At 52.1% G+C, this 27,964-nt stretch overlaps 1 protein-coding gene across 1 annotated transcript; it reads left to right on the forward strand.

Moving 5' to 3' along the window:
* The first annotated feature begins 232 nt into the window (after positions 1–232).
* On the forward strand, positions 233–27,964 carry WFDC1 (WAP four-disulfide core domain 1). Its single transcript, XM_067721345.1, has 7 exons — positions 233–600; positions 14,779–14,962; positions 18,933–19,016; positions 20,116–20,256; positions 24,587–24,628; positions 25,793–25,865; positions 27,532–27,964. Exons 1-6 carry the CDS (start codon positions 457–459, stop codon positions 25,849–25,851), a joined length of 654 nt encoding a protein of 217 aa, XP_067577446.1. The 5' UTR covers positions 233–456; the 3' UTR covers positions 25,852–25,865; positions 27,532–27,964.

The following is a 27,964-nucleotide window of genomic DNA, read 5'->3' on the forward strand; positions in this document are numbered from 1 at the left end:
AGCCCCCCACCCATTCCCTGCGTGCCCACCCCCGCCCCCCCAGAGCCAGCACACCTCCTGGGGAGGGGACCGCCCGGCCTGCAAGGAAGTACTCCTTATCCCAGTGTGACAGGGCCGCTCCCGGCCACGTCTCCTAGCAGCGTGATACCCCCGCCTGCTGCCGCCGCCACTGACTTCTGAGCTGCCTGGGCTGCAGACGTCTGTCTGGCTTGGAGTCTCCGGGCCAGATGCAATAGGGCAAGCTAAAAATAACCCGGTGGGCGGCCCCCATCGGGAGTGCGGGTCGGGGTGGGGGGGCCTGGGCTGGGCGCGGACACATGATCCCCGGGACCCGGCCGAGTGGAGCTGAGACCGTCCGGCAGACCGTGCACACTTCTGCTCCACACTTCCAGGACCGCCCCCCCCCCACCCCCGCCCCGGCCAGAGGGCCCGTCTCCTCTGACCATCTGGGAGGAAATGCCTTTGACCAGCTGCAGGATGGGCAGCGGCTGGAGGAAGGTCAGCTGGACTCTGTGCTGCCTGCTGCTGCTCCTTGAAGCCAGTTCTGCCAGGAATATCCGGAAACGGGCATCGCACGCGAGGCTGGCGGAGAGCACCCATGTAAGTGCCCGGGCTGGGGGGGGCTGGGAGGAGATGGGTGATGCCCGCACTGTACGGTGTACAAGCGTACCCAGATGCGGACAGCACAGGGCAGGCGTCCTTCTTTCTTTATCTGAGTTGTGCCAAAGTCGGGTGGGGAGCAGAGGGAACTCACAGCCCTCCAAAGATTCCGAGCCTGGGAGTAAAGAAGCCAGGGGCCCCTAAAAATGCACAGGGGGCCGGTGACGTGCTTCTGCCTACCCATGTTTACTTTCTCCTGACAAAGAGCACCTGATTTTAGAGTCCGAGGACTTAAAACTGAGTGTTTGTCTCAACAGTCAATAACCAAATGTCGATAGTCGATAGGATGCAATCATGCTTCCGTGCCATTCCTGACTCATTCAGTAAACATTTAGGGGAAACTGCTCCAGGCCGGGCGCTCTGTGCGTTCCTGTAGGTACAACATGGAGACACCAGCTCCCACCCTGCAGGGTGGTCGAGTGGGGGAGGCAGTCAGGTGACATGTGACAGCAATACAAAGGGTCGGCTCGCTGTGGTGGGAGGCGAGGAGCATGCGCCCTGCAGCCCTAAGTCTGAATCCAAGCTCTGCTGCTCACAGGCTGTGTGACTTGAGGAAAGTTGTTGGACGTCTGTGAGCGCCGGTGATCTCATCTGAAAAAGACAGATTGATGCGTTCCTTTCAGTTCCTTTCATCAAATATGTATGTCTGATCGCCACTATTTACCTAGGTCACTGTTGCCCTAAGCTGTGGGGATACAGACTTATATGTCCCCAAGCCTTGGGAGACTCGTGTTACTCCACAGGGCTGGGCTTGCAGAGAATGAATGAGAAGTGAAAGGAAAATGTATACAAGCACACCTGATCTCATTGTGCTTTGCAGAAACTGCGTTTTTACAAATTGCAGGTTTGTGGCAACCGGGTCTTGAGCAAGTCTCTCAGCGCCTTTTGTCCAACAGTGTTTGCTCATTTCTTGTCTCCGTGTCACATTTTGGTAAATCTCCCACTACCTCCAACTTTTTCATTTTTACTCTATTTGTTACGTTGATCTGTGGTCAGTGATCTTTGACGTGACTATTGCGAAAAGATCGCGACTCCCGGAGGCCTCAGAGGATGGTTAGCATTTCTCAGCAACAGGCTCTTTTTTAATTAAGGTGCGTACATTGAGTTTTTTAGACATAAGGCTATTGCACACTTAATATGCTACGGTGTAATGTGAACCTAACTTTTAGATGCACTGGGAAACCAAAATATTCTGTGACTCGCTTTCTTGCAGTGGTCTGGAACCCAAACCACAGTATCTCCAAGGCGTGCTGGTAGTGTATTTGGTGACAAGTGTTGAGAAGGGAAACAAAGCAGGAAGGGGACTAGGAGGGAGAGTGGAGGTGGGAAGGGTGTCACTTTAGATCCCCCACCCCAAAAGGGAGCACAGAGGCATAGAAGGTTCGGGAAGACGATACCAGCACTCTCAGCATACGGGTGAGCGTGTAAATGACTCCGTATCTGTCAAACACAGCGCATAGCGAGTGGTCCTTGCGTCTTGGTGACTTTTACTCAAATATTAGAAAATTGGTTGGTGTTTGCTTCCCCAGGTGGAATGTAGGTTCCTCACAGTAGGGCCTGATTCTGTCTCTGTCAGTGCAGTGTTCCTGGTGCCTGCCATGAAGTAGGCGCCCATACATTCTTGTGGGTAAATTATGGGCAAGTGCAATGGAAGCACAGAAGAGTGTGTGCAGCTCTGCCCCAAGAGAGTCAGGGAGGGTTTTCCAGGATCGGGGACATTCAACCCAGGGCTTTGAAGGATGAATAGGAGTTTTCCAGGCAGAGAAGAGGGAGAAGGGAATGTTTAATGACCCCAGGCACCATGTGAAATGAAACTGTATTGAGGCTAATCTCAGCCTCCAGGGCTCACACTATAGGTCAAGCAGGAGGCCACATGGGTGTAGAAAAGCACAGTAGCAAGTGAAATGGTGGTAGGTATTTGGAGGGAGAAGAGAGACCCTTGTCAGGTTGGACTCCCCCATGCTTTTCGTTGTTCCAACAGGACGATTTAGGCCTCAAAGCATCCAGCACTTTGGTTCTAGGACCACAGAGAGATTTCCAATACATCATCTGGCCTTATCTCCACCTTGTCCTGGAGCGTCACAGGGGCTGATGCCGTGACATCTCACTAGGAGGAACGAGGAGGCTAGGAGGTTGGGGACGATATGCACTGGGTGTCAGGGGGAGTCTCTTTAAAAACACAGGCCTGGGTGGGCTTCAGGAACCAAATTACTTCTAGCCACCATTTGTCAGAATGCAAGCACTTTGAGTTTGTACTCACTAGACTAGAACTCTTCCCTGCTATCAACAGATATCAGCTTCCCCCTCTGGTGCCTAGACATGGGAGAGGTTTGTGCCCAGATTGTGCCTCACAGAGAGCCCCTGGGGAAAGACAGGCTGTCGACTGGTGGCTCAGAGGATATGGAGGTTGGGCAGGGCGCCAGGCCTAGGAATCTTTCAGTGACGTCTCTCATGAGCTGTGCAGCCCCAGGCTGCTTGCTGCCCCTCTCTGGGCCTCAGGTCATTACCTGGGAAATGAAGACGAAGGACCAGATGACCTCCAGGGCCCTTTCAGTTCTAACATCCATGCAAATGTCCAACAGGGAATCTAGGAGTAATAGGAAGCAGCTCCGCATATCCAGGGGCAGGACTTCTTATGTGGCCCCCATTGCCCACCCCAAGCTGGGTCAGCCCTTCAGCCTTGGCCCTGGACCCCATGGGGCAGGTCAGGGCGAGGAGAGGCCAGGTGTTCAGGATTATGCTGAAGGCAGCTCATACCTACTCCAGAGAGTTAAACAGCCCTTATTAAAAATGAAGTCATATAAACTTATATAATTTACATGAAAAAGGAAGGAAGGAAATCCTCCTTATCAGAAACATATCACTTCCTAATTATATTTCCATTCTCCCTGCTCTCGAGGTCATTCATGTCTGTGGCATCTGCCTGGTAGAAACACCATCCCTCGAGGAGCTATTACACGTCTCTTCCCAACTCCTCATTCAGTGGCCTCACATTGGTAGCTTGAAATCAGCCGCAGTGAGAGTATTTACACCATGGAAATTGGCAAAGGCCGCACATGGAGAACTGGGTGTTAAACCCGTACCCGCACGTGGCTGCCTGCATCTTGGCTCCTCCCCTTCTCAAAGCCCCGCCCCTTGACAGAGTGGGCAGAGGGGCCTGAGGGGGTCCGGGGCACTTCCTGGATGCTGTGTGCATTTTCCTGCGCAAGAGACAGTGCCTGAGAGGAAGACACGGGAGGCCCTGTAGGGAGGCTTGTAGGGAGAAGAAGGCTTGTCCGCCGTGAGCCTCCGTTTCCTCGTCTGCAGCGTGGGAGACGGCAGTGCTACTTTGCGATCCAGTGGAAAGACCCCGAGAGCCTTCAGCCTGGTGCCTGGCCAGGGAACACCTCTCTCTGTGTACTAATAAAAGGAAAACAAAGATGTTTACGAGGCTAGATAAGACGGAAAGGAATAGGCTAGGAAGAGGATGTTTGTCAGTAGCCCAAGAGGCTTTCTGGGGAGCTCAGGGTCAGTTCTGTGGAGCTGGTGTTTTGGGACTTGCTTTCCTGCCGTTTGGTGAAAGTTGTAAGGACAGTTCTTTGCTGAGCGTTCCTGTGTGTCAGGCCAGGCTGTCTCAGGATCCTCTGAACAAACGTACCAGGTGGGACTTATTGGAGCCGCCATGTCGCCTTGGGGACTGGGTAGCCCTATGATCCCCATGTGTCACTGTGGCTGTGTGTCTGTTTTGTACCCTAAGCTCCCATTCGGGGCGGCTGGAAATGGCTAGGCAGTTTGCACCCTGCCCAAAGGTGCCTGCCCAGTGGAGGGGCAGCATGGGGCTGCAGCAGCCCAGAGAGAGGATGTAATGCATCCTGCCGGACGGGGCACCCCTTTGCAGTTGGCCTGCCCAGAGCAGCATCTTCTGGTGACGAGCACAGAGGCCCCGTGCAAGGCGTGTTCCCCAGTCTCCCCAGGCTGATCCTCCTTTCCCTTGTTACTTCTGTGAGCTCGAGAGCTTTCTGGTGCATCTTTTATTTTTTGCTAAGTTAGCAAGAGTGGGAGAGGCAGGTGGCCTGGAGCTGTGGGTACCTCCCCTCTGCTCTCATCATTCCCTGAGTCCTGAATCCTCACCTTCAGCCTGGAAACTCTGTCCTTGGAACACGCTCGGCCGGCACACAGGACGGGCCAAGGTACTCGGGTCCATAACGTGGGAGCAAACGGAGCTGAAGGACCACGGCCTGGCTTCCTCAGCCCAGGCTGGGACACCTCTGAAGAGTGATCTGGACAGTTTCTCAGAGGTTGCCCTTGGGTTTGAGCTCCAGGTGCCCAGGGCAGTCACCTGGGCATTAACAGTCCCCAGATGGCCCCCCCTTCCCTGCCTCACGTGCCCCCTCCCCTGCTAGAGCTGCCTGGGACCCTCTCGCAAATATACCACCTGCACTAAAATCCTAGTCTCAGGGTTTAATTTTGTCTCCCCTACCCCCAAAAAGATCTGTTCAAGTCCTAAGCCCTGGTGCCTGTGAATGTGACTTTATTTGGAAATAGGGTCATTGTAGTGTAATTAATTAAGATGAGGACATATTGAAATTAGGTAGGCCCTTAATCCGATGTGGCTGGTGAAGAAGACAAGAGAGACAGAGACACACAGGGAGAAGGCCGTGTGGAGACAGAGACAGAGATTAGAGTGTTGCATCTCAAGTCGCGGAACTCCAAGGATTGCCAGGAGAGAAACATGGAACAGATTCTCCCTCACAGCCTCAGAAGGAACCAACCCTGCCGACACCTTGATTTTGAACGTCTGGCCTCCAGAGCCGTGAGAGAACACAGCTCCATTGTTTTAAGGCCCCCAGTCTGTGGTGTTTGTTACAGCAGCCCTAGCACACTCATACGGTCAGCCTCTGGGAACCAGCATAGTCAGTTCTGTTGCTTGCAACCAGCAACCCCAATGGTAGACGCTTCCCAGACGAGGGAATTCCAGCCAGAGCAGAGAGTGACTCACCCTGCACCATTCTGGCTGTGCACTGGTGAAGCTGTCACTGTGCCCTCAGAGTCCTAGAGGCTTTCCTTGCTCCTTGAAGGATGTGAGATGGATTGCACCCCGGCAGGACCCCATCATCAGCACCACTAGGACGCCTCCATCTGGAGGGGAGGGGCTGCTCAGTGGGTCCCGGAGTGTTCATGGTCAAGACCCCGCAAGTCCCCCCTGGGGGCTGGAGAGGGGGGGACGTGACATACCGCGGTGAAGTGCCCCACTGGAGGCTCGGCCCTCCCCGAGCCCCTAACGCAGTGCCTGACGCGTCACAGACTCTCAGAAACATTTGAAGAACTAGGGGGAGGAGCTGGATGGATGGGCGGATAGATGGAAGGGAGGAAAAACAAATGAACAGTGTGACCTCGGGGGTGACTTCCTCCTCTCTGAATCTGGCTTCTGTACCTGAGGTTTCAGTCCTGAAATTGATTCCAGGTGGAAACGAGCAAGGGGAAAAGTATCTAAGAACCATGTGGTTATAACCTGGGACCCTGCGTGCGAGGAGGCAGGAAAGCAGAGGGAAACTTACCTGTCATGGTGGCACTAGTCACGGTGACCAAAGTGGACACAGCCCAGATGTCCATAAGCTCAGAATAGATCAACACCACGGGGTCCATCCACACAATGGAATATCACTCAGCCATGAAAAGGCATGAAGCACTGAGACACACTGCAGCGTGGATGAGCCCTGGGAACATCATGCTCAGTGAAAGATGCCAGTCAGAGAAGGCCACGTAGCCTGTGCTGTCTGTACGAGATGTCCAGAAAAGGCACGTTCATAGGGACAGAAAGCAGATTAGACGTTGCCAGGGGCTGAGGGCGTGAGGGTGAAGGAGGGACTGCTTAATGAGAATAGAAGTTTTCCGGAAATGAACACAACATTGTAAATCAACTATACTTCAGTTAGAAAGAAAAAAGAATTTGTTTGGGGTGATGTAAATATTTTAGAAACAGATAAGAGGCAGGTGTTGCACAATACTGTGAATTTAATCAGTGCCATAGAATTGCACACTTAAAAATGGTGAAAATGGCAAATTTTATGTTATATTGAGTTGGCCAAAAAGTTCATTTGGTTAGTGAATATATTGTTCAATAAAATTCTTGGTGAAAACGAAAAATGTGTCTTTTATTTTTGCTTAAAACCAAACAGACTTTTTGGCCAACCCAATGTATTTTAATTACCACGGTGAGTTTTTTAAAAAGCAGTGGGAACCTAAGGTACATCTTAGGGATTCTGTGAGGGGCTCCTGGTCAGGCTTGTCTCAGCTTCATGGTCCCCTCCTCAGAGGCCTGTTCCCTGATCCCCTGTTTAGACCTCTTCTCGACTTCTTCATAACGTTTACCTCCCTTATTATGATCTGCATGAATTTTTTTTTTACTCTGGCTTTGTTTCATTTTTCATTACCTACCTTCACAGATAAACAGAAAGAAAGCAATTCGTTTCCTTTCTGTGTGGTGTTGGGTTGGTGTTTGTCACATGTCCTGGAGCTGAGCCACGCGTGAAGGCAGGGCCAGTGTCTTCTGGTTTAGGTCAGCTCTCCTCACATGCAGCCAGTGCCTGGCACGTGGTAGGCCTGGGAACTATGAATTTACCGTGAAATGAATGACTAAATTACATTAAAACCCTCTAGAGCGGAAGAGCAGGGATGGAAAGTTCCAGAAGACTCCCAGGTGCACAGCAGGGCTCAGTGGACACCAGCTGGAGGAGCTGGCCAAGTGTGCACTCTTGCCCTCGACATGCACTGAGATGGCTTGTCCTGGCGTGAGATCCTGGGTTTTTGAGTACCTCTCCGAGGACGTCCCATTAGCCATGCACCGAACTTTGCTCCCGGAGCCCAGCGTGTCCTGGAGGTCTCAGGGCGTCAGGAAATGGCATTCAATGCACACTAAACGCTAAGCCCTCTGTTCCAGGGAGAGACATATTTTTAGATCTTTGACATCCGAATTCCAGAGGAAGAGCAAGTAAAGCTTAGAAGAAAATTGGCTTTCTTCCTGCACCAAGCAAACCGGTCCTGGGGTGCATATTTGCTGGTCAGGCCATTAACTCTCTGGAACATTCCAAAGACGGGTAAAGCTCTTGCAGGGGAATGAAGGGGGTGGAGTGCTGAGGGAGGGATGCGGTAAACTGGGGCAGCTCTGGAGACTGAATTCTTTCTCCTTAAATGGAAATGGTTTCAATTTTTTTCCGGATTATGAAAACAGTGATGTTTACTCTGCCCACATTCAGACAATACAGAAAGTCACAAATAAGTAAAAATATTCTAAATTCTCCGAGACACGAGCTCTGTTGGCATTTTGGTATGTGTGAGTGCCTAGACTTTTTCGTGAAGCAGTTATGATCGGCACACGTTGTTTTCTTAATGGTATTTTGTTCATATTGTTTAAAATTTGTTTATTGAGATGAAATTCACATACTATACAGTTGACCACGTTACAGGGGACAATTCAGTGGGATTTAGTGCATCGACAGTGTTGTGCAACCACCACCTCTCTCTAGTTCCAAAATCTTCCCATCACCCCAAAAGGAAAACCCAGACCTATTAAACAGTTGCTCCCCACCCCCCTTCCCATCCTCGCCCCCTGGCAACCACCAGCCTGCTTCCGGTCTCCATAAATTTCCCTATTCTATTATTTATTTATTTATTTTTGGCTGTGTTGGGTCTTCGTTTCTGTGCGAGGGCTTTCTCCAGTTGCGGCGAGCGGGGGACGCTCTTTATCGCGGTGCGTGGGCCTCTCACTATCGCGGCCTCTCTTGTTGCGGAGCACAGGCTCCGGACGCGCAGGCTCAGCGGCCATGGCTCACGGGCGCAGCCGCTCCGCGGCATGTGGGATCCTCCCGGACCAGGGCTCGAACTCGTGTCCCCTGCACCGGCAGGCGGACTCTCAACCACTGCGCCACCAGGGAAGCCCAAATTTCCCTATTCTAGACGTTTCATATAAACGTGATCATACACTACGTGGAATTTGTGTCTGGCGTATTATTCATATTGTTTTGTACCGTGCATTTTTCATTGAACGATATATGGTGAATATGTTAATATGATAGATCCGTGTCCTCTTCTTTTTTTTTTTTTTTTTTTTTGGTACGCGGGCCTCCCACTGCTGCGGCCCCTCCCGCCGCGGAGCAACAGGCTCCGGGCGCGCAGGCTCAGCGGCCATGGCTCACGGGCGCAGCCGCTCCGCGGCACGTGGGATCCTCCCGGACCGGGGCACGAACCCACGTCCCCCGCATCGACAGGCGGACCCCCAACCACTGCGCCAGCAGGGAAGCCCCCGCGTCCTCTTTTCAAAGACGTCTGTGGTGTTCCAAGGTGTGGATCTGCAGTTATTTGTTTATCCAGCCTCCTTTGGTTGCACCTCCAGGCACTTGCTTCAGTGGACCCTGCATTTGGGCTAGTGGAATTGGGCTTCCCACTGAAGCAGCCCAGAATTGGCATTTCCCTACCTGCTTCCTGAAGATATCAGAAGAGGAATGGCTTTGCAAATCTACAGAGGCCTCCAAAAACTACCCCCAGGGTATGAAAAAGAAAATAGCCACCAGGTCAAAACCTTAAGGGAACCATCTTTACCCAAGTAAGGCAAAGAGCGCTGGGACATTCTTGTCCGAGCTGTACCGTAAATGTATGTTCACAGCTACTTTGAAGCAGCCTTGCTGTACCATCCTTTTGCAGGGATGAAAATGAAAGATGGAGATCATGGGTTGTCTGGGATGTTCATGAAGGACGTTGTCAGTCAGGGGTGAGCTGGGATTTGACATGCTGTTGTGTTGTTTTCAGCGGAGTGGCAACGGAGGGCTGGGGCTGGCTGGGGCTGCAGAGAGCGGGGGCCAGGACGAGTTCTTTCCAGAATGTATCCCTTGGGGAGGCAGTTACATGACTACATCCAGAGCTGGGGCTGGTCCAGAGGTGGGCAGGAGGCAGGGGCGTGTGAGAGAGGGGGACCCCGAGCCGACAAAACGGGAAGAATCTCACAGGCGAGACTGAGAAGCAGCTCCCCAGATCCAGGCTCCTGGGACAGGAAGTTGCCAGAGTCGGACAGACCCAGGTTTGAATCCTGCCTCTGCTGCTGGCCAGCTGTGTGACCTGGGGCAAGTGCCTTTAATATTTCTGTGTCTGTTTCCTCATCCGTAAAGTGGGTAAATAATAGCAGTGAGGGTTATGCTGAGAATTCCGTGAAACTCAGTATGTGAGGACCTAGCACGGCGTTGGCACGCAGTGGGAGCTTAATAAATGCTGCCTGCCCTGCAGTGATTATGAATCAACCTGCCCGAGTTCCGACCCTGACGCTTCCCCATATGCTGAGTATGCGCCTCAGTTTCCTCACCTGTACAATGGGGTCAGCAGGTGTAACTACAGGGGAGCGATGGATGCTACCTCAGGGGACCCTCAGGGAGCAGTGCTGGGGCGGCTGCTTCCTCTTAGGAACCTGCCAGTTGTTTGCCCCCATTCCCCCCACCGCCCCCCCCCCTCCCTAGAAATGATGGCGCTGCTGCGGGAGGGTTTCTTGCTTGCGGACCTTTAGACCCCAGTTAGATCCTGAACTCCTTGGGGGCAGGGACCGGCTCGTAGGTTTCTTTTGCATCCGCCTCAGCATCACACCTAAAGCATCATCAGTGTGTGAGTGAATCGAGGGTGGGAAGGAGGGAGGAAGCAGGAAAGACCAAAAATAAAAGTAATGATAAAACCAAGCGATCAGCGTCGCCGAGCAGAGCACCCACAGATGTGGTCTCATCTGCTGCCTCCGCAAACCCCCGCAGCGGGCACTTAACTTCTGGGCCCATTTCACAGGTGAGGAAGACGGAGGCTCAGAGAGGTCATTTTCCTGTATGATGACACAGCTCCAGGGGTCCAAGCCAGGCTCATCTAATTCCCACACCTGAGCTCAAATCCCTGACTGTTGAAGTCACGGCCTCAGCGCCGTCCATCTTGGTACACTTGAAGGTGGGATGTAACCCCTAAGTTCTCTCCCCAAAGGAAGAGGAGGCATTAGCTGGGCAAGGAGAGGGAAGAGTTCTGAGTGCAAAGGACAGTGTGCGGAAGGCTGTAAGGCGAGGAGGAGTTTGGGGTCCTAGCAAACCTTCCAACACTGACCCCAGACTTATATTCTGGATGCATTATTTTGGCTTCCGGAGGGAGGAGTGTAATATGACCCTTCTCCGCCGGTGGCCTTGGGCAAACCTTTAATTCTCTGAGCCTCGGGGGGCCTCGTCTTTAGAGTGTGGATAAAATAGGACCTGCCCCTCCTGGACTCACGTGACCAAAGGCGTGTACAGGTGCTGGGGGAAAGGCACAGCATTAAACAAACACGAAGGGACAGCTCCACATCCGTGCAGGCCACCTGGCCTGCGGAGCCACCTTCACAGGGACATTGCGCAGGTTGTTAAACGCCTAGAAGGATGAGGATGCCTGGCACGTGGTGGACCGCCAGTAAGAGATGTCCGTCACTGTCACGCCTCCATCATTCTCAGCATCACAGCTTTCAATCAACCACAACAAAAACGAACTGAACACCGGCTCTACACCAGGCACGGTCGTAGGTGCTGGGGACACAGGTGGGAAGAAGACCGAGTCCCTAGGAGGACACGTTGTAGCAGGGAGAAAAACAGTAAACCGAACAGTGAATCAATACACTGTCCTCCCAGGGTGATCAGAGGTTTGGAGCTATGTAAGGCAGGCAGAGGGGAACGGGGAGCATCAGCTACGGGCGCGTGTGAGCAGAGACCTGGACCAAGTGAGGGCTGGACCCAGCCCGGCCTCTCAGGAGGGAGACACAGCCTGTAAAGGCCCGGAGGTGGGACCTCAGACAGGCCAGGGCGCTGGCCAGGAATGAGCGAGGGGAGAGTGGTGGGACGACAGGAGGGAGGCCAGAGAAGTGGAGGGGCAGGGGCATGGGGCCAGCTGGGGTCTGACCTTTAGCCCAAGGACTTTGGCCTTTAACCTTTAACCCCCGTGGGCTGGGAAGGTGATCTATTTATTTCGTTTATAAAAGTCCGTTCTTTCTCAGAACACCAGGAAACATCCTTTGTTTAGGACCCTCTGTGAGCATCACCTTGCATGACATGAAATATTTTTCAAAACATTTAATCCTTTAATCTGGGCCCCTCCGTGAAATCGGTTCTTTATCACCCAGGACCATCTGTTGTTCCGGCAGCACCATAAATCACTGGGGCATTTGACTTCTAAGGCGCTTATCTCTTTTGTTTTCTCCAAATTCTGAGAACCGACATTTGAATTTTCCCTGGAGAACGCCCCTGTTAGGGGCTGCCCTTAGGAAGTCACCCACCTGGGAGGCCTTGGAGGTGGGTGGAAAGCGTTTCCTGTCTGATCTCCAGGTTCTGTTAAATTTTATAAATGAGGCTTGATGTGAAAACAGGCTGGGCGGAAAAACCAGCCGTCCCTTCCCAGCCACGCACAGGCATCCTCCCTCACCCTCCGAAGGAGGCCAGGGCAGCTGTCACCTCCAATTAGGATTCAAATGGCGGGGCCCCAACGTGGGTCCGATGTTGCTAATTCTTAAGAAAATGAACTGAGTTAATGGTGCGGGATTATGTGCCCTGCCTGCATCTTGGAAATTATTCCTGAGGATACAGAAATTTGGGGCACCCAGCCGAGCAGAGGATGGCAAAAAGGCTGAACCAGGAGTTAGAAGATCCAGGAGTTACAAGATTGCCCCTTTATTTTGGCTTCGTTTCCGCCAAATGTTGGCTTTGTATTCATTTTTGCTTTTCACAAATTAAATGATTTATATAAGGGAGAAAAGATGAACTCTCTGGGTACAAACTACTATACACAAAATAGATAAGCAACAGGGGTCTACTGTAAAGCACGGAATTATATGCAATATCTTGGAATAACCTGTAATGGAAAATAATCTGAAAAAATATATATGTATAACTGAATCACTTTGCTGCACACCTGAAATTAACACAATATCGGAAATCAACTCTGCTTCTATTTTAAAAAAAAAAAAAAGGAATTCGCTGGCTGAAGCAGGGAGGGCCAGGAGCCCCACCCTCCCCAGACTGCACCCCTCCCGCGCTCCACTTGGTCACGGTTTCCTCCCCACCCCCCACCCCGCCCAGTCTTAGCCCCTGGTGGGGGGGAGGGGTCCCTGGGAGGTAGTTTGAGAACCACTGGTCCTTGTGATTGCACGCATCGGCAGATGCGTCTGGTCGGGACCTGTTCTCTGTGACCCGACGCCCCCTACTGGGCGCTGGGAGCAGCGCGTGGAGTTTGCAGCCACCGCAATAGCTGTGGCGGAAGGACGTTCATACATCCTTGACCTTTGAGGGCATATAGCATTGTGTAGCTTGCCTTTTATTTATTTATTTACTAACATATAAGGTTTTTCCTGTCCTTAATCATTCTTCTTAAGTACTTCTACCTTTTAAGTTTTTTAATTGTCTTCTTTAAATTGAAAAAAACTCAATGTGTTCATGGCAATATATATATATTGGAACCTGTGCAAAAGAGCATGCGATAAGGGAAAAAAAGTGTACAATAAGGAGAACTCTCCCTTGGCTTCAGAACTTAATTCTTCTCTCCAGAGGCAATCTTTGACCAACGGCTGCTGTGTATTCTTGTATATCCTTCCAAAGATGTTCTAGGCCTGTTAAACATATGCATATTACATGTGTGTGCATATGAATATTTGAAAACATAGGTGAAGAGCAGACAAACTGTTCTATATCTTAATTCTCTTCATGAACCACCATCTCTTGGGGATCTCTCATCAGCAGGTTTAGTGGCTGCGTGCTACTCCAGTCTGCAGTCTGCATTATTTACTTGGACAGTACAAGGTGCAGGATTTTGCAATACATATATGTTGGGGGAGATCGGGGGATCAGTGGGTAAAGCATTTTAGATGGGTGGAGCGGTTCAGGCATAAGCCAGAGGCGGGGCAAGCCGGGGTGGGTTTTCCCCCAAAGAACCTACTCTGTATCTAACTCTGTGCGTGAGTGTGCACGTGTGTGTGCGCACACCTGTGTCGGGATGTGTAAGACCTGCCCTCCATACACCCCACCTCCATATTCAGAAGCAGAACAGTGTTCCCGGCATAGATGGGGTCTGGTGTGACTTGAACTCTCCCAACCCCGCCTCTAAAATGCTTATTTTATTGGTAATGCGTCCACACTTCCTATATGTTAAATAGGATATCTTTTTTTTTTTTTTTTTTTGCGGTACGCGGGCCTCTCACTGCTGTGGCCTCTCCCGCTGCGGAGCACAGGCTCCGGGCGCGCAGGCTCAGCGGCCATGGCTCACGGCCCCAGCCGCTCCGCGGCACGCGGGATCCTCCCGGACCGGGGCACGAACCCGTGTCCCCTGCATCGGCAGGCGGAGTCAACCACTGCGCCACCAGGGAAGCCCAGGATATCATATTTTTAACTCTTTCTGGAAACATAGTACCAGAAAGTGTGAAAATCCTGAGTTCAGCTCCATGAATCCCCACAAAACGAACACACCATGGAACCAGCGCCCAGATCAGGAAGCAGAACGGGGCCGGCCCCCAGGGACCCCAGACCCCCTTCAGGTCACCACCCACCAGGGGACCACGCTCCTGTTCTCACACCAGACATCAGCTTTGCCTGTTTTTGAACGAAAACTGTAGATGGATTCATACTATATGTTCTCTTGTGAGCTGACTTCTTTTTTTTTCTCGGTGTTATGCCTGTGACGTTTATCCAAGCCGTTTGCTAGGTGAATTTATTCATTTTGTGTGTGATCTGTAAATTCTCAAAGCTCTATATAAACAGATGAATTATAAGAAGTATATGAATGTGTGTGTATCTATTGTGTTTGTATACGTATATATGCCGTATTTTATATGTAAATACATACATATATGTACATACATACATATAAACATCAGGATGGACGCTTAACATACAGCTCTTATCCAGATTCATTTCTCCTTTTTGCTGCTGATGGGCTTACAGTCATTTCAGTTTGGGGCTATTACAAAGAGAAACAGCAGCCTTTCATCCTCAGAGCAACCCGCTGAGGCTGGTTCTGCTGTGATCACGCGAGGACGCGGCGGCTCAGAGAGGCCCAGCGACTCGCCCGCGGCGCACAGCACCCGCCCCGTCCCGCTAACGCCCCCTCTTCCCGCAGGCCGAGGAGGCTGGTGGTCCCCGACAGGCGCGAGCCGACCGCTGCCCGCCGCCCCCGCGCTCGCTGCCCCCCGGCGCCTGCCAGGCGGCGCGCTGCCAGGCTGACTCTGAGTGCCCGCGGCACCGGCGCTGCTGCTACAACGGCTGCGCCTACGCCTGCCTGGAGGCCGTGCCGCCCCCGCCAGGTAGGTGCTCCAGGCCGGGGGAGACGGGGTGGGGGGGCGCGGGGAACTGTCCTACCCAGCGCTGCCCGACTGGAGGAACAGCTGGGCTTAAACCTGGACCACCTGGGCGGGCCGCCCTGTGAGATGGGAGCATAGCGCTCCTGTAGCAAGCGTCCAGCTGCATGCACTGAGCGCCTGCTGTATGCGGGGCTCGCCACTGCGGGCAGAGAACTGCAGTCCAGGGGCCGCCCGTTAAAAGGAAAATACCCCTCTTATGAAGATGGGGGAGATTTCTCATAAAAAATGCAGATTTCCAGCTTTTCTTTTAAAAATTTTTTTTTAAATTTTATTTATTTTTGGCTGCGTTGGGTCTTCCTTGCTGCGCGCGGGCTTTCTCTAGTTGCGGCGAGCGGGGGGCTACTCTTCTTGCTGTGCGCCGGCTTCTCACTGCGGTGCCTTCTCTCGTTGTGGAACAGGGTCTCTAGGGCGTGGGCTTGGTTGCTCCGCCTCCTGTGCGATCTTCCCGGACCAGGGGTCGAACCCCTGTGCCCTGCATTGGCAGGCGGATTCTTAAGCACTGCGCCACCACGGAAGTCCTCCAGCTTTTCTTAAAAATACTGGACCGCATTCCCTAGGCCACCATCTGCTGGAGCCTCAGGTGCCCCTAGAGGGCAACGGGGGCGGCCTCCAGGTTTCCAGGGACCCCACAAGGCCCACTTCACTCATGACGCCTGGCCCTGGGGGTATTTGAGATGGAGACCTGACACCTTAGTGATCCAGGTGGGCATGCAGACTCCTGGGTTCAATCAAATCCACTGGCTAGCTGGTCACCAACTTAAACCCCCACTTGTAAAGCAGAGCTGAAAGGAGAATGTGCAGGTCACACGGAGTGCCGCATCCGGAAGTGCTCAGCCCCGCCTCCGGCTAGGAGCAGAGAATCAGTAGGATGTTTGTTGCGTCTGAACCGGGAATCTCTTTGGGAGACACAGGCCTCAGGGGTTCATCTGTGGAGCGAAGGAGTTTCAGATCCCTTCTGGAGAGGTTTGGGAGGGGAGGGAAGGGAGCCTGGGGGGAATACAGGGTGGGGCTGATTATGGGCAGCTGAGTGGAGAAAAGGTGCCCTAGAAGTTTCCTCCGCTCCCAGCCTCCAGGGGCTGAGCCTTTGGAGGACTGCAGCCTGTTAGGACTGCACTTTCGGCCAGAGGCTGTGGTCCCCCGGGCCTTCATTACTACCCCCTCCTCAAGGCCAAGGTAAGAACGAACACACTCAGTTCTCTTTGGGGTGAGGTCACAGCGACGACAAGGGACTCGGCACCCTTAATAATGCTCATAATTACAGTCTGTGCTGCCTTTGAGCACTGCCTCATGGCCACGCTGGCTCCTACAGGGCCTTTTATGAGAAAGACAAAATAGCACCCCTTCCTCTTGGAGGAAGCACGTAAAAGTATGCCCATCTGGTTGGACAAGTCAAAAAGGTGCCCCTTCCTTTGGACTGAGACAGGGCATAGGAACTCCAGCCTTACTTGCTGCCTAGAACAGGTGCTTCTGAGCAGTGCACAAACTGTACAACTGTCCATGACATTCCAAATAGCCTTTCCTTACACCATCTCATTTAATGCTCACACAGTCCCACGGGGTGGAGAGACCACTATCAGCCCTGTTTTATAGCTGAAGACACGGGAGCTCAGAGAAGCTGAGTACGTTGCCCAAAGTCACACAGCAGGCAGAGCTGGCATTTCCATTTAGTCTTCTGACTGTGGAGAAGTGTCCACTGCCTTAGGCTCTGAGTGTAGGGTTACGGGGCCCCAGGCTCATTTGTGGGATCCCTCACAGCCCAGAACATCCTTCCCCCAGACAGCCACACAGCTCACTTCCTCACCTCCTTCAGATCTCAGGCAGAGGTGGTTACTTTCTCAGGGAAATTTCCCTCTCTAAATGGTAATCTTTCCTCTGGCCATTGCTAACTGCCTTCTGGCTTAAGCTTTCTTTATAGCCCAGTCTAGAATATTGTGTTTCATTTGTTTCCTGACCATTCCCCTGACTTGAAGGTCAGCCCCATGAGGCAGGAGGTTTGGTTTGTTTCATTCACTGCTGTATCCCCACTACCTGAAATAGTCTCTGGACTCATAAAAGGTACTCGATGAAGAACAGATGAAGCAATGAAGGCCTAGCTTTCACTGGCCAACGGGAAGAGCCGACAAAATATTAGTCATAATAAGAATTACGATAATAATATCTAGAACAAGGTTCCTCGCCCTCGGCACTCTTGACGTTTGGGCTTGGGTAATTCTAGTTGGGGTGGGCGGTGGGGCGCTGACCTGGGCAGTGTAGATTTTGAGCAGCATCCCTGGCCTCCACCCACTAGGTGGCAGTGGTGGCCCCACCCCACACTGGGACAACCAAAAATATCTCTAGACTTCACTAGATGTTTCCTCGGGGCGGGGGCACAATCGCTCCAGATTGAGAACCGCACATCTAACATGACTTGAAATGCACCGGGCCCTGTTCTAAGCAGCTTACACACTTCCTTGCAGGCAGCCTGTGGGTCTCCTCCAAAGCAGACCCCGAGATAAGGTCTTGAGTGAGGGGAGTTTATTTAGCAGGTGACCCCAGGAAGTTCTAGTTGGGGAGCAGAGAGGCGAGACCCTGGGCCTCCAGGCCTTTAGGGCCTGCATATTGATGGGAGACCTGGACCAAATTTCAGTATTCCAAAAAGTATAGCAAAATGTGTACGTTTCCCTGTACAGGAAAAATTAATACATTTCCTGTTTAGTAAAAAATAACATTGAAAATACATTTTCTGACATTAAGTCCGAGGCAGTGGGGAAAAGGAGGGAAGAACCAGGAGATTGGAAATAGAGGCTCTGGAACCACATCTCACCCCTCTCGTGTGGAAGTTGTAAACTGCTGGTTCTGCTGTTCCCCTTTCCACACTGAGAGCAACCTTCTTATAACCATATTGTGCTCTTTTAAAGAAAGAGCTAACTGGTATTTTTACCAATCCCTATCTAGGTACTTTCAAAGGCACTGGACAGCACATCAATCTCTTTATTTTGGAGTCAGACTAAAGCAGAGGTCATAAACGATTGTGATCCCAGACCAGTTTTATTTAATCTCCAAAGTACTTAAAATTAAAAAAAATTATTTGCCAACATTTAAAACCAAGAGTTTATATTTTTTAAAATATAGACCTAAAGTTTAAAAACACACACACACAAAAACCACCCAGAAGTTCTGGGAACAGCTGGCCAGAGCTGACCAGCCGCTGACCCACTGAGGCAGGAACACTCTCCTGTTGGCCGTGATCCTACCCAGCCTACCGTCCTCCTTTATGTTACCTATCTGTCTCCAGAGGCATTTGGGTTTTCAATCCCTGTTTGGGGTTTTGAAGACCGTCCAGTCTACTACATGGTCACTCTTCCTGTTAAAAATGTGTTGGTTAGAGAACAGGCCATGATGCTGTAACAAAAAGACCCACAAACTCAGGGGCCCAACCTATTAGACATTTACTTCTCCCTCGGTTAAAAGGCCGGAGTCGACAGGTGGTCCATGACAGGCAGGTGGCTCCGCTCCAGTCACCCAGGGACCCAGGTTCCCTCTGTCTCGTTGCTCCACGTGGTGGCTCCCAGTCTGCAGGAAGCTGGAAAGAGAGAGGGAGGGGAGCCGACAGGTAACCATACCAGTGGAAGCTGGGATGTGGCGTGGTTACTTCTGCTCATATCCAATTGGCCAGAACTCAGTCACATGGCACACCTTGCTGCATGGGAGGCTGGGAAATGTAGTCTCCAGCTTGGCCAGCCAGTGCCTAGCTGAAACTCAGGAGTTCTGTTACTAAAAGGAAGGGATGAACTTTTGCTGGGGAACTGAGTTGTTTCTCCTGCGGGGAGGCTCTGTGTTTCATCATGAGATGTAGGCTCCCCATCCCCAGAGGCTGGGGCATTTCTCAGCTGCCTGAGGAGGGCCTCGATTTAACCATCTATTATCTTGTCAGTTTTAGACTGGCTAGTGCAGCCGAAACCTCGATGGCTTGGGGGCAACGGCTGGCTCCTGGACGGCCCTGAGGAGGCATTGCAAGGTACCTGCAGGGTGATGCCCAACCCGACAGCAGAGCCAGGGTCCCCCCTTCTCAGGTGCCCCCAGAAAACTGAGAACCAGGGTCAGCCTCTGCTCCGGCAGGCTGCCTGTCATCTAATACCTGACCCGCTTGGACCCTCCCCACCCCGACACGGAAGGGGGTGGCTGGGGCTTGGCCAGGCTCTCAGAATCCGCAGAACAGTGTGGGGTTTGACTGTCCCTGGCAACGGGGCCTCCTCCCTGGGTGGAGAATTCAGAGGGAGGGGGCTTGGGGTTTTCAGATCCCTCAAGTCACCATAAGGGGTTCACTGTTCCCTGCTGACGAGGCCTCCTTCCGGGGTGGGTGGAGAACAGTTTCTGAAAGGAATGGCAGGAGGCCCAGGGGCCTGGACCACTGTGGGGGTGCGGCTGTGCGGGAGCACCTTTGCGTTTGTGCAGCTGTGCTTGTGACCCTACGTACATCCGAGTGCGTGACCGTGGCTGTCAGGGTGTGCGGCTGTGCGTGAAGCCAGCTGGCTGTGCTTGTGGCCGTGTGTCTGAGAACTTGTGCATCCGTGTTCGTGCAGATGTGTGTGACTGTAGGGGTGTGTGTGTGTGTGCAGGATTTGTGTGCGTGTGAACGTGGGTGTGGATATGGCTGTGTGTGTGTGTGTATACGTGTGTTAGGACTTGTGGGACGGCGAAAATGTGTGTATGTGATATGTGTGTGTATAGGATCTTGGTGGGTAAACATGTATGTACGTGTGATTATAAGCACGAGCACGTGTGTTTCACTGTGTGGGGATGAACATACATGTAGTGGGTTGGCCAAAAAGTTCGCTCGGTTTTAAGTAAAAATTGACGTTTTTCATTTTCACAAAGAACTTTTCTGGAACAACGCATTCGCTAACCGAACGAACTTTTTGGCCAACCCAGTATGCATGTCACGATGCATGCATGCGAGGGCGTGTTTGGGATCATGTGACTCTGGGCTGCCCCCGTGTGCATGTGTGTGTGCAGAGACCCCAGGCACAGCGTGCAATCTGGGGTGCCGATGAGAGGCGGCCCCCCTGCCCCCATGGGGGCCACCCCTGAGCCCCCCGCGTGTGTGTCCCCCGCAGCAGAGGCCTGCAGCACCACAGAGGACGGGGCCGAGCCACTCCTCTGCCCCTCAGGCTATGAGTGCCACATCCTGAGCCCGGGTGACCTGGCTGAGGGCATCCCCAACAGCGGGCAGTGTGTCAAGCAGCGCCGGCCGGCAGGTGAGTGTGGACACCGAGCCCCACCCCACTCTCCCCGGAACCCCCCACGGGAGACCCGTCCCAAAGGAAGCCCCCGCCCCTGAGCCTGGCCACGCCCTCCTCCTGTCCCCTCTCTGCCCTGCTCCTCTGCACCTTCTCCCTCCTCATGTGAGCAGGATGCGGGCAAACCCCAGCTCGGCCACCTCCTGCCTGGCTGACCTTGGGGTCAGTTGTTTCAAATCTCTGAGCCTCGGTTTTCTTATCTGTAAAATGGGGCCACTTCATGCTGGGTTATGGGGATTAATTGAAATCATACGTGTGATGCCAGAGCAGAGACTAAAGGTGCTCAGTAAAAGGTGGATAATTTGTATCTATCTGTCCCTTTTAAACTGCACAGAATTTGAATTGTCTGAGAACCCGTAACTTCTCTCTGCTAGGACTGTTCAGTGTGACTTAATTAGTATTTGTCTTTGGAGACAAGGCAATAAATAGTTCAGTGAAGGGCCTGAATAGTGGGGCTTTAGTTTGCATACTTTTCCCCAGGGGGGCAAGGACGGCAGAGGAGGGACTGCTGAGGGTACCTAAAAGCCACTCCTGCCTCATGCAAGGTGTAAGGTGGAGAGGCTAGGCATGGAATTTGCCAGAAATGTGTGGCAAACGAAGAATCGGGAACTCCAGGGAGATGGAGGGTAACCATGTCAAAGTTGAGCTTATTGGAACTTTGAGACCATACCCTCCAGGGCCCACGTCCCCACTTTAGCATCTCTTAGTCCTAATAGCTGAGGATAGCACCTCGGTCAAAATCGAGGATAATCACAGCGACCTTACCGGCCCAGAGAACCCATCACATGCGCTATCTGGCAAAGCATTTCTTTTTCCTCATTTGAGAACTTATTTCTCTGAGGCGTTTCAAGAAAGACATAGATGTTAAATCTGTCATACATTTAGTGTCAGCGTCATTGCAAGTAATAAAATTAGGAGACATGGAACTGTCTCAGGAATCCTGGTTCCTGGAATTCTGAGCTTTGAAAAGAATTACTTATAAAAGGATTGGAACCAACCAGGAATCTGAGATTTCTCCTACATTCCACTCGCTATTTAGGGTTATGAGTAGGTTCTCCAGCCAGCCAGCCAGGGTTCCAGTGGCCACTTGGCCCCTTACTGCTGTGTGTGGCAGATCGCCCAACCTTTTCAGGCCTCGCTTTCCTTATCTGTAAACAGGGCTAATAGTAGTTAAGCTACTTCATGGACTCTTTGAGGAGCCAGTGAGTTAATCCATGTAAATAAACCATGTCTGTAGTTTCTCAAGCACAGAACCGAATCCCTTCTGTTGGCACCACTGCTGTCTGTAGACACCACAGTGGACGGAGTACGCAGGTGGACGGGATACGCCGTCCTTCGGACGTACAACCCCAAGAACAGGCCAGCCTGTAGGAACCCGCTGGAAGGAGCAGCTTTTTCCAAAAGAGCTGGGGATGGTGGGGGTTAGTCAGGAGTCCTCTGAACCGAAATGTCATTTTTATAACTGGAAAGGCCTGGAATTATGTGGCCTTTCTCATCTCCTGATCTCACTCATTCAGTTATATGACCTCCAAGACCAGAGTAAGCCAGACAGGTTCAAATCCATTCTCGAGGGACCAAACCAGTTCAAAAAGGACCCACTTCAAGGGTGGAGATAAACAAAGAGACAGCCAGGTGGCTGTACCGATGACACCCAGGGTTGACTGAGGCCCTTGTGGGCGCTCCCCTAAGCTTCAGTGCGAGCCTGCAAAGGCAGAAGTATGACCAGGAGCAGTGTCGAGTGGGATTAAGACTGCAGGCCACTGAAATGGGTTCAAATGCTGCGGCGTTCTTCCTGGGTGACCTTGGGCAGCTAACCTAAGCTTTCTTAGCCTCAGTTTCTTCATCTGTAAAATGGAGCAGTGAGGGTCACGATAGTAATTGCTTCTTGGGGTAGTGATGAAGCTTGAATGAGAGAACACTTATAAAGTGCTTAGGGCAGCGCCTGACGCATAGTAGGTCCCCAACCAATGTGCGCAGCCGTCACCTGTCTTCCGGAAGAGGGAGGGCTGGAGATCAGAAACGTGCCCAGACAATGCATACACCTACCAGGGAGCAGAGTGAGAATTCCAAGCCTGGCCACCTGCTCCAAAGCCCATGGGTGTGTGTCCTCCCCCACCCATAGGAATGATCGAAGCCTTCTAGATAGAAATGTAATTGAAATTTCCCCTAGCCTTGTCCCCAGAGGGCTGTCACTTAGCAGTAATTATTGGTAATTGTACAGGAGTTTGGAAACATCTTAAATTCCAACAACTTCCCTTGGAGCAATGGTCTCTGGGAATAGAGGAGCACTCTTGTCCCAGGGTAACCAAACAAGAAGCCTCGGATTTTAAGTGTTTAAAAAACTGCATATTTGAGGCCATTTCTTTTTTTAATTTTTTAAAATTTTTTGGTTGCGTTGGGTCTTCGTAGTGGTGCACGGGCTTCTCATTGCAGTGGCTTCTCTTGTTGTGGAGCACGGGCTCTAGGCGTGTGGGCTTCAGTAGTTGTGGCACGTGGGCTCAGTCGTTGTGGCTCACGGGCTCTAGAGCACGGGCTCAGTAGTTGTGGCACACGGGCTTAGGTGCTCCACGGCATGTGGGATCTTCCCAGATCAGAGCTCGAACCCGTGTTCCCTGCATTGGCAGGCAGGTTCTTAAGCACTGCGCCACCAGGGAAGAACTGAAGTAATTTCTGACTTACAGAAAAGCGGCAAGGAGAGTACCTTGGAGCCTCCACCCTAATTTATCAATTGTTAAATACTCTTTCCTTTATTGTGCTCTCTCTGCCTCTCCCCCAACCCTGTACTCTCTCTATATATAAATCCACATAGTTACTTTTGGGGACTATCTGAGAATAAGTTACAGATCTCCTGCCCACGCCTAAGATGCAGGTCTCTGCTGAGAGCTGGCTGCTACAGGGGGCCAAGGACCGCTGTGAGTTCAGCCTGGACCCTGACGTCTGAGGAGTTCATGTCTTTCTTGAGAGGAAAATGAACATCAACACAGGCAGTAATCTGATTTCTCAGAGAGCAGGGTCGGGGTCCTCAGTGCATCTTTTTATTTTATTTTATTTTACTTTATTGAAGTAGAATTGATTTCCAATGTCACGTTAGTTTCAGGTGTACAACACAGTGATTCAGATATACGCACACACATATATATATCTGTTCCTTTTCAGGTTGTTTTCCCGTAGAGGTTATTATAAGATACTGAGTAGAGTTCCCTGTGCTACACAGTAGGTCCTGGTTGGTTATCTGTTTTAGACATAGTCGTGTGTACATGTCAGTCCCAACCTCCTAATTTATCCCCACCTCGTGCATCTTCTGAGTGGGTTCCATGCTGCTCCGATACTGACCATCCAAGACTGAGATGTGGGAGATGAGCCCCCCCCCCCGACTCTTCCCTCTGACAAAGTGACTTCACTGGATGCTGCCTGGGAAGGACAACAGGGTGGCACAGCCCAGAGCAGGGGCTCAAATCCATAGGTTTATTTTGTAAAAGTGACACCTCTGGTAAACACATCTGGTGTGAGGAAGGGGTCCGGCTCCGCACAGACCACCGTCTCCTGCCCATGGCATCAGGGGCCATAATTCACCCCCAGGGAGAAGGGAGGAGCAGGAATGTTTCCGAGAGCCTCCGGCCTGGAAGAATTTTGCCGTTTGCTTCAGGAAATAGCCGTAAATGGAAAAATTGTGGTAAATGGTAGTCGTTGAGCTTGCTGATAAGCTCTCTGCCCGAGGGTGCGGGTCAGCCGTTGGTTCTGTCGCCTTGTACAGTAAACGTCACTGCTGGTCCTGGACACCCTGATGACTGTTAGGATAGCCACAGAAGAGAAGGAAACAAAATGCCCCTGCGTACATAAACGTGATTTTGATGGAGCTATGACTGGCGTAGAATATTAGTTTCAAGGGCACAAATGTGATTTATTAACCTTACAGCGGTCAGAGGAGACGATGCACAGGGGGGAGGGGGGCGTTTACCGATAGACGCGTTGCCACGTGCAACGTCTGCGCGATCTGGCCAGACTTCTCCGCTCTCCCACGTGAAGTTTCCCCAACTCCCACCAGAAGATGTTTTACTGATGCGACAGGGCTGGGCCTGAGGAAGGAGGTGGTTGATGACAACCAACAGTGGGGATTGGGTCGTTCTGCTTCTGCATTTAATCAGCCGCAGTGTCACACGCCACTGTAGCTTCTGGAAAATTCCACCGGACACCTGTGAGAGAATGAGAGTGGAAAACACAAATAATTTCTAAGTTTTGGCCTTATAAACTCCCCGAAAGGAGTTTAATCCTCTCACTTCTTTTCCAGATGGGCGATTCTTACGACACAAATTTTACAAAGAATATCCAGGTAAGAGAAGAACCGTTCGTACTTTGCGGAGGGTACTAAAAAGGGCAGTGGGCATTTCTGGGGTGAAGAAAAGAAACCCAACGGACTGTTCTGAGAACTACGGTTTGACGCTGCTCTGAAGGAAGATGACTGTATTCTCCGTGGTTGATTTTATGCTGTCAGATGGCATGTTGGGGGTAAGGTGCTAGGATGCCAAGATGCTTCTGTTGTGAAAAATCTCTCCTCTAACCTGTGTGGTCCTCCACGTGGGCAGGAGCCATTCCAGGCTGCAGGCCGGGACTGAGGCAGCAGCTCAGGGATGGCTCATAGCAGACAAAATGGGAATTAGATTGGGAAATAAGATAGAAGCCCTGTTGTCTGATGGTGGGCAAGAGGGGCTTACAGCAAACACAGCTTCACGCTAAACATCAGAACCTGGGACTAGACGTGCAAAAGTTCCCCCTACTTTCATTGAGGGAATTAGAAAATATGGTTGACACCATCCCTCCAGCCAGTCATCCATCCAGCTGTCCACCGATCCATCCATTCTTCCATTCATCCACCATATCTTTTTAAAGAATTGACAGTACACAGGGCTTCCCTGGTGGCGCAGTGGGTGAGGGTCCGCCTGCCGATGCAGGGGACACGGGTTCGTGCCCCGGTCCAGGAGGATCCCACATGCCGCGGAGCGGCTGGGCCCGTGAGCCATGGCCGCTGAGCCTGCGCGTCCGGAGCCTGTGCTCCGCAGCGGGAGAGGCCACAACAGTGAGAGGCCCGCGTACCGCAAAAAAAAGAAAAAAGAAAAAAAAGGACACCTTAGACTAGGATGTCAAGGAAGGCTTCCTGAGGAGGGGATATTGAAGCCCAGTATCGAGAATAAGAAATAGCGGGCAGAGGGACAGCAGATGTGGAAATCCTGAGGTAGGATGAACTTGGCCATCACAGCAGCCGGAGTGCGTCGTGAGCATGGGGCTGGGGTGGGAAATGGCAGGAGTTGAGGGCAGACCATACGGGCTGGGGGAGCAGCTGCAGGGGGGGACTGGGGGACCTCTTTGGGGGAGGAGAGGGGCAGGGCCAGGGCGCCGGGCCAGGCTGAGGTGTTTGGACTTGGTTTGGCCGGTGAGCCGTGAGCATCTGAGCAGGAATAAACACACCTTCCCTGACAGAGCCCACTTCCTTTCGCAGAGGGTGGCTTCAAAAATGTGGCAGAGCACGGGAAAGGACGGCAGAAGCACTTTCAGTAAAGCGACGGCAGTGGGTAAGCGGGAGGCGGGATGGGTCAGCGACAGCGGGTGGCTTTGGGCAGCCAGGTGTCCGAGGTGGCTTTCGTCACGAAGCTGGACAGTGGGAGGGCGAGAATTTGAAAATTCCCTTCTAATTTCAAAGGGAACATATGAGAGCTCTGGGCCTGCTCCGAAATGGAAGTTTCTATAGCCCTACATCCAAGGACCAGACTAGATTGTAACTTACACGTTCCTTTGCCGTCACGCCTCTGTGAACAGACAGACGAGCCCTCCTGTGTCCCATGAAGTTGGTCCCTCTGTCTCCCTCCCTCTGCCACGCGGTGCTATCCGGGGCCAACTCTCAGGCACGAGCCGGGTGCCCAGAGGTTCAGCAGTCATTCGTGGAAACCTCCAGCATGCAGGCGTGGTGCTGGGGGGACGCCGCGGATGAATCAGGGCTCCTGCTCTCGGGGGCTTACATCCTAGTAGGAGACTAAACTGGGCAACCAGTAAACCAGCAAGAAAGGCCCAGACTGCAATAGTGTCGTGAAGGAAGCTGGACAGACAGGTGATGTGATGCGGGGTAGCCAGGCGAGGAGGGAGCTGCTTCAGATCCGGGCGGGGAAGGAAGGCCGCTGTGAGCAGAGCCACGATATCTGAGCCAAGATCTGACATGGGCTCCCAGGCAGGCGGAGCGGGAAGGGCAGAGGTCCCGAGGCAGGAAAGATCTTGGTTTGAGGAACCCCAGGGAGGCCACTGGGGTGGGAACAGAATGATGGTGGGGAAGGCTGGCATCAGAGGCGACCAGGTAAGGAAGGCACAGGCTCTGCTCTCAGATGCTCTTCAAGGTGAGATGCAGGTGGACGCAAAGGTCCAGGGGTCTTGGCCAGGAAAACCTGAACACCCACCTAGCGCTGTGATAGCTCAAGTCTGTGCATGGTAAACAAAAGCCCTTGAAAGGGGATGATTCCCCCACCCACCGCAGTGCCCTTGAAAGGCAAACATCAGGTTTGAGATTCAGAATACTCAGGTGTGAGTCCTGCAGGAAAGTCTAGAGTCCACGGGGATTGACGCCAACACATCTATTACCTAATGATGACAGGAACAGTTCTCGGAGTGGGTCTGACCCACCTGAGTCTGTGAACCTTACACAGGGACGTGCTGGGGCCAGTGGGAAAGAAAGGGACAGTGAGAGATGATTTGGGATGGCTCTTAAGAACCAGCCGGCTCCACCACAAGGTGACCTTAGGCAAATGACTTCCACTCTCCAAGCCTCAGTCTCCTCATCTGTAAAATGGGAGTGACAGGGAGGGATGCGTTAGGAACTAAGTAAGATAGGAGGGGAGACAAGATGGCGGCGGCGGAGGACACAGGCCCATCCCCCGCAATGAATGCATCAAAACTACATCTCCACGTGGAGCACCGCTCACTGAAAACAAACTGGAAACTGGCAAAAAGATTCTCGTGCAACCAAGGTTGTAAGAAAGATCCCCACAGAATCAGGTAGGAAGGGAAGAGGAAGATGGAGCCTAGAGAGACTTAGCAGTGAGTTAAGAATTTCGTCTTATTGGAAACTGGCATCTTTCTGGTGTTTCTCGTGGGTGTGGAGGAAGTAGATGACACACTTTTGACCCCACGTTCTTGGGTTCATATGAACCCAAGCAGCGGTTCATATTCATTCCCTCTTTGCTTCCCTTGCAGCCAACCTGGAAGAACATTCCTCCACTTTCTGCTAAGCCTCAGAAACCGTTGGGTAAACAATGATTTGACCCCCAGAGGTCATGCCCAGCTCAACAGAGCATGACCCCAGAGATGCTTGGAGACAGGACCCCTGGCTCTCAACCCCTGGGTGGCCCCACCTGGCAGGGTGACTTCGTGGGAGCCACTCGCCTGTTCCGGGTCCCTGTTTTATTGTCCTGGAAACGAGGCCTACCTAGCAGTCCCCTTGACCTTGCAGCTCCCCAGATCTACCGTGGGAAGTCACTGCCTCTTGAGCTGTGTGAAGCCCCTTTCTAAGACAGATGTCAGTGTCTTGGCTGGTACAGATTTCTTCCAGGTTTGGCTCTTGGAGGCATGTCCCCATCCCAAATGTCCTCAAGATACGTTTGCTCATCATAAAATGGAAATGAACTTA

This window comes from Pseudorca crassidens, chromosome 20 (assembly GCF_039906515.1).
Source record: "Pseudorca crassidens isolate mPseCra1 chromosome 20, mPseCra1.hap1, whole genome shotgun sequence".
Lineage (NCBI taxonomy): Eukaryota > Metazoa > Chordata > Mammalia > Artiodactyla > Delphinidae > Pseudorca > Pseudorca crassidens.

Bases quoted from the DNA above. Each gene is read 5' to 3' on its own strand.
- WFDC1 (XM_067721345.1), top strand. From the start codon at position 457: ATGCCTTTGACCAGCTGCAGGATGGGCAGCGGCTGGAGGAAGGTCAGC. The intron at 19,017-20,115 runs GTACCTGCAGGG...TGTCCCCCGCAG, and splicing joins CCCTGAGGAGGCATTGCAAG to CAGAGGCCTGCAGCACCACA. The intron at 20,257-24,586 runs GTGAGTGTGGAC...CTTCTTTTCCAG, and splicing joins CAAGCAGCGCCGGCCGGCAG to ATGGGCGATTCTTACGACAC.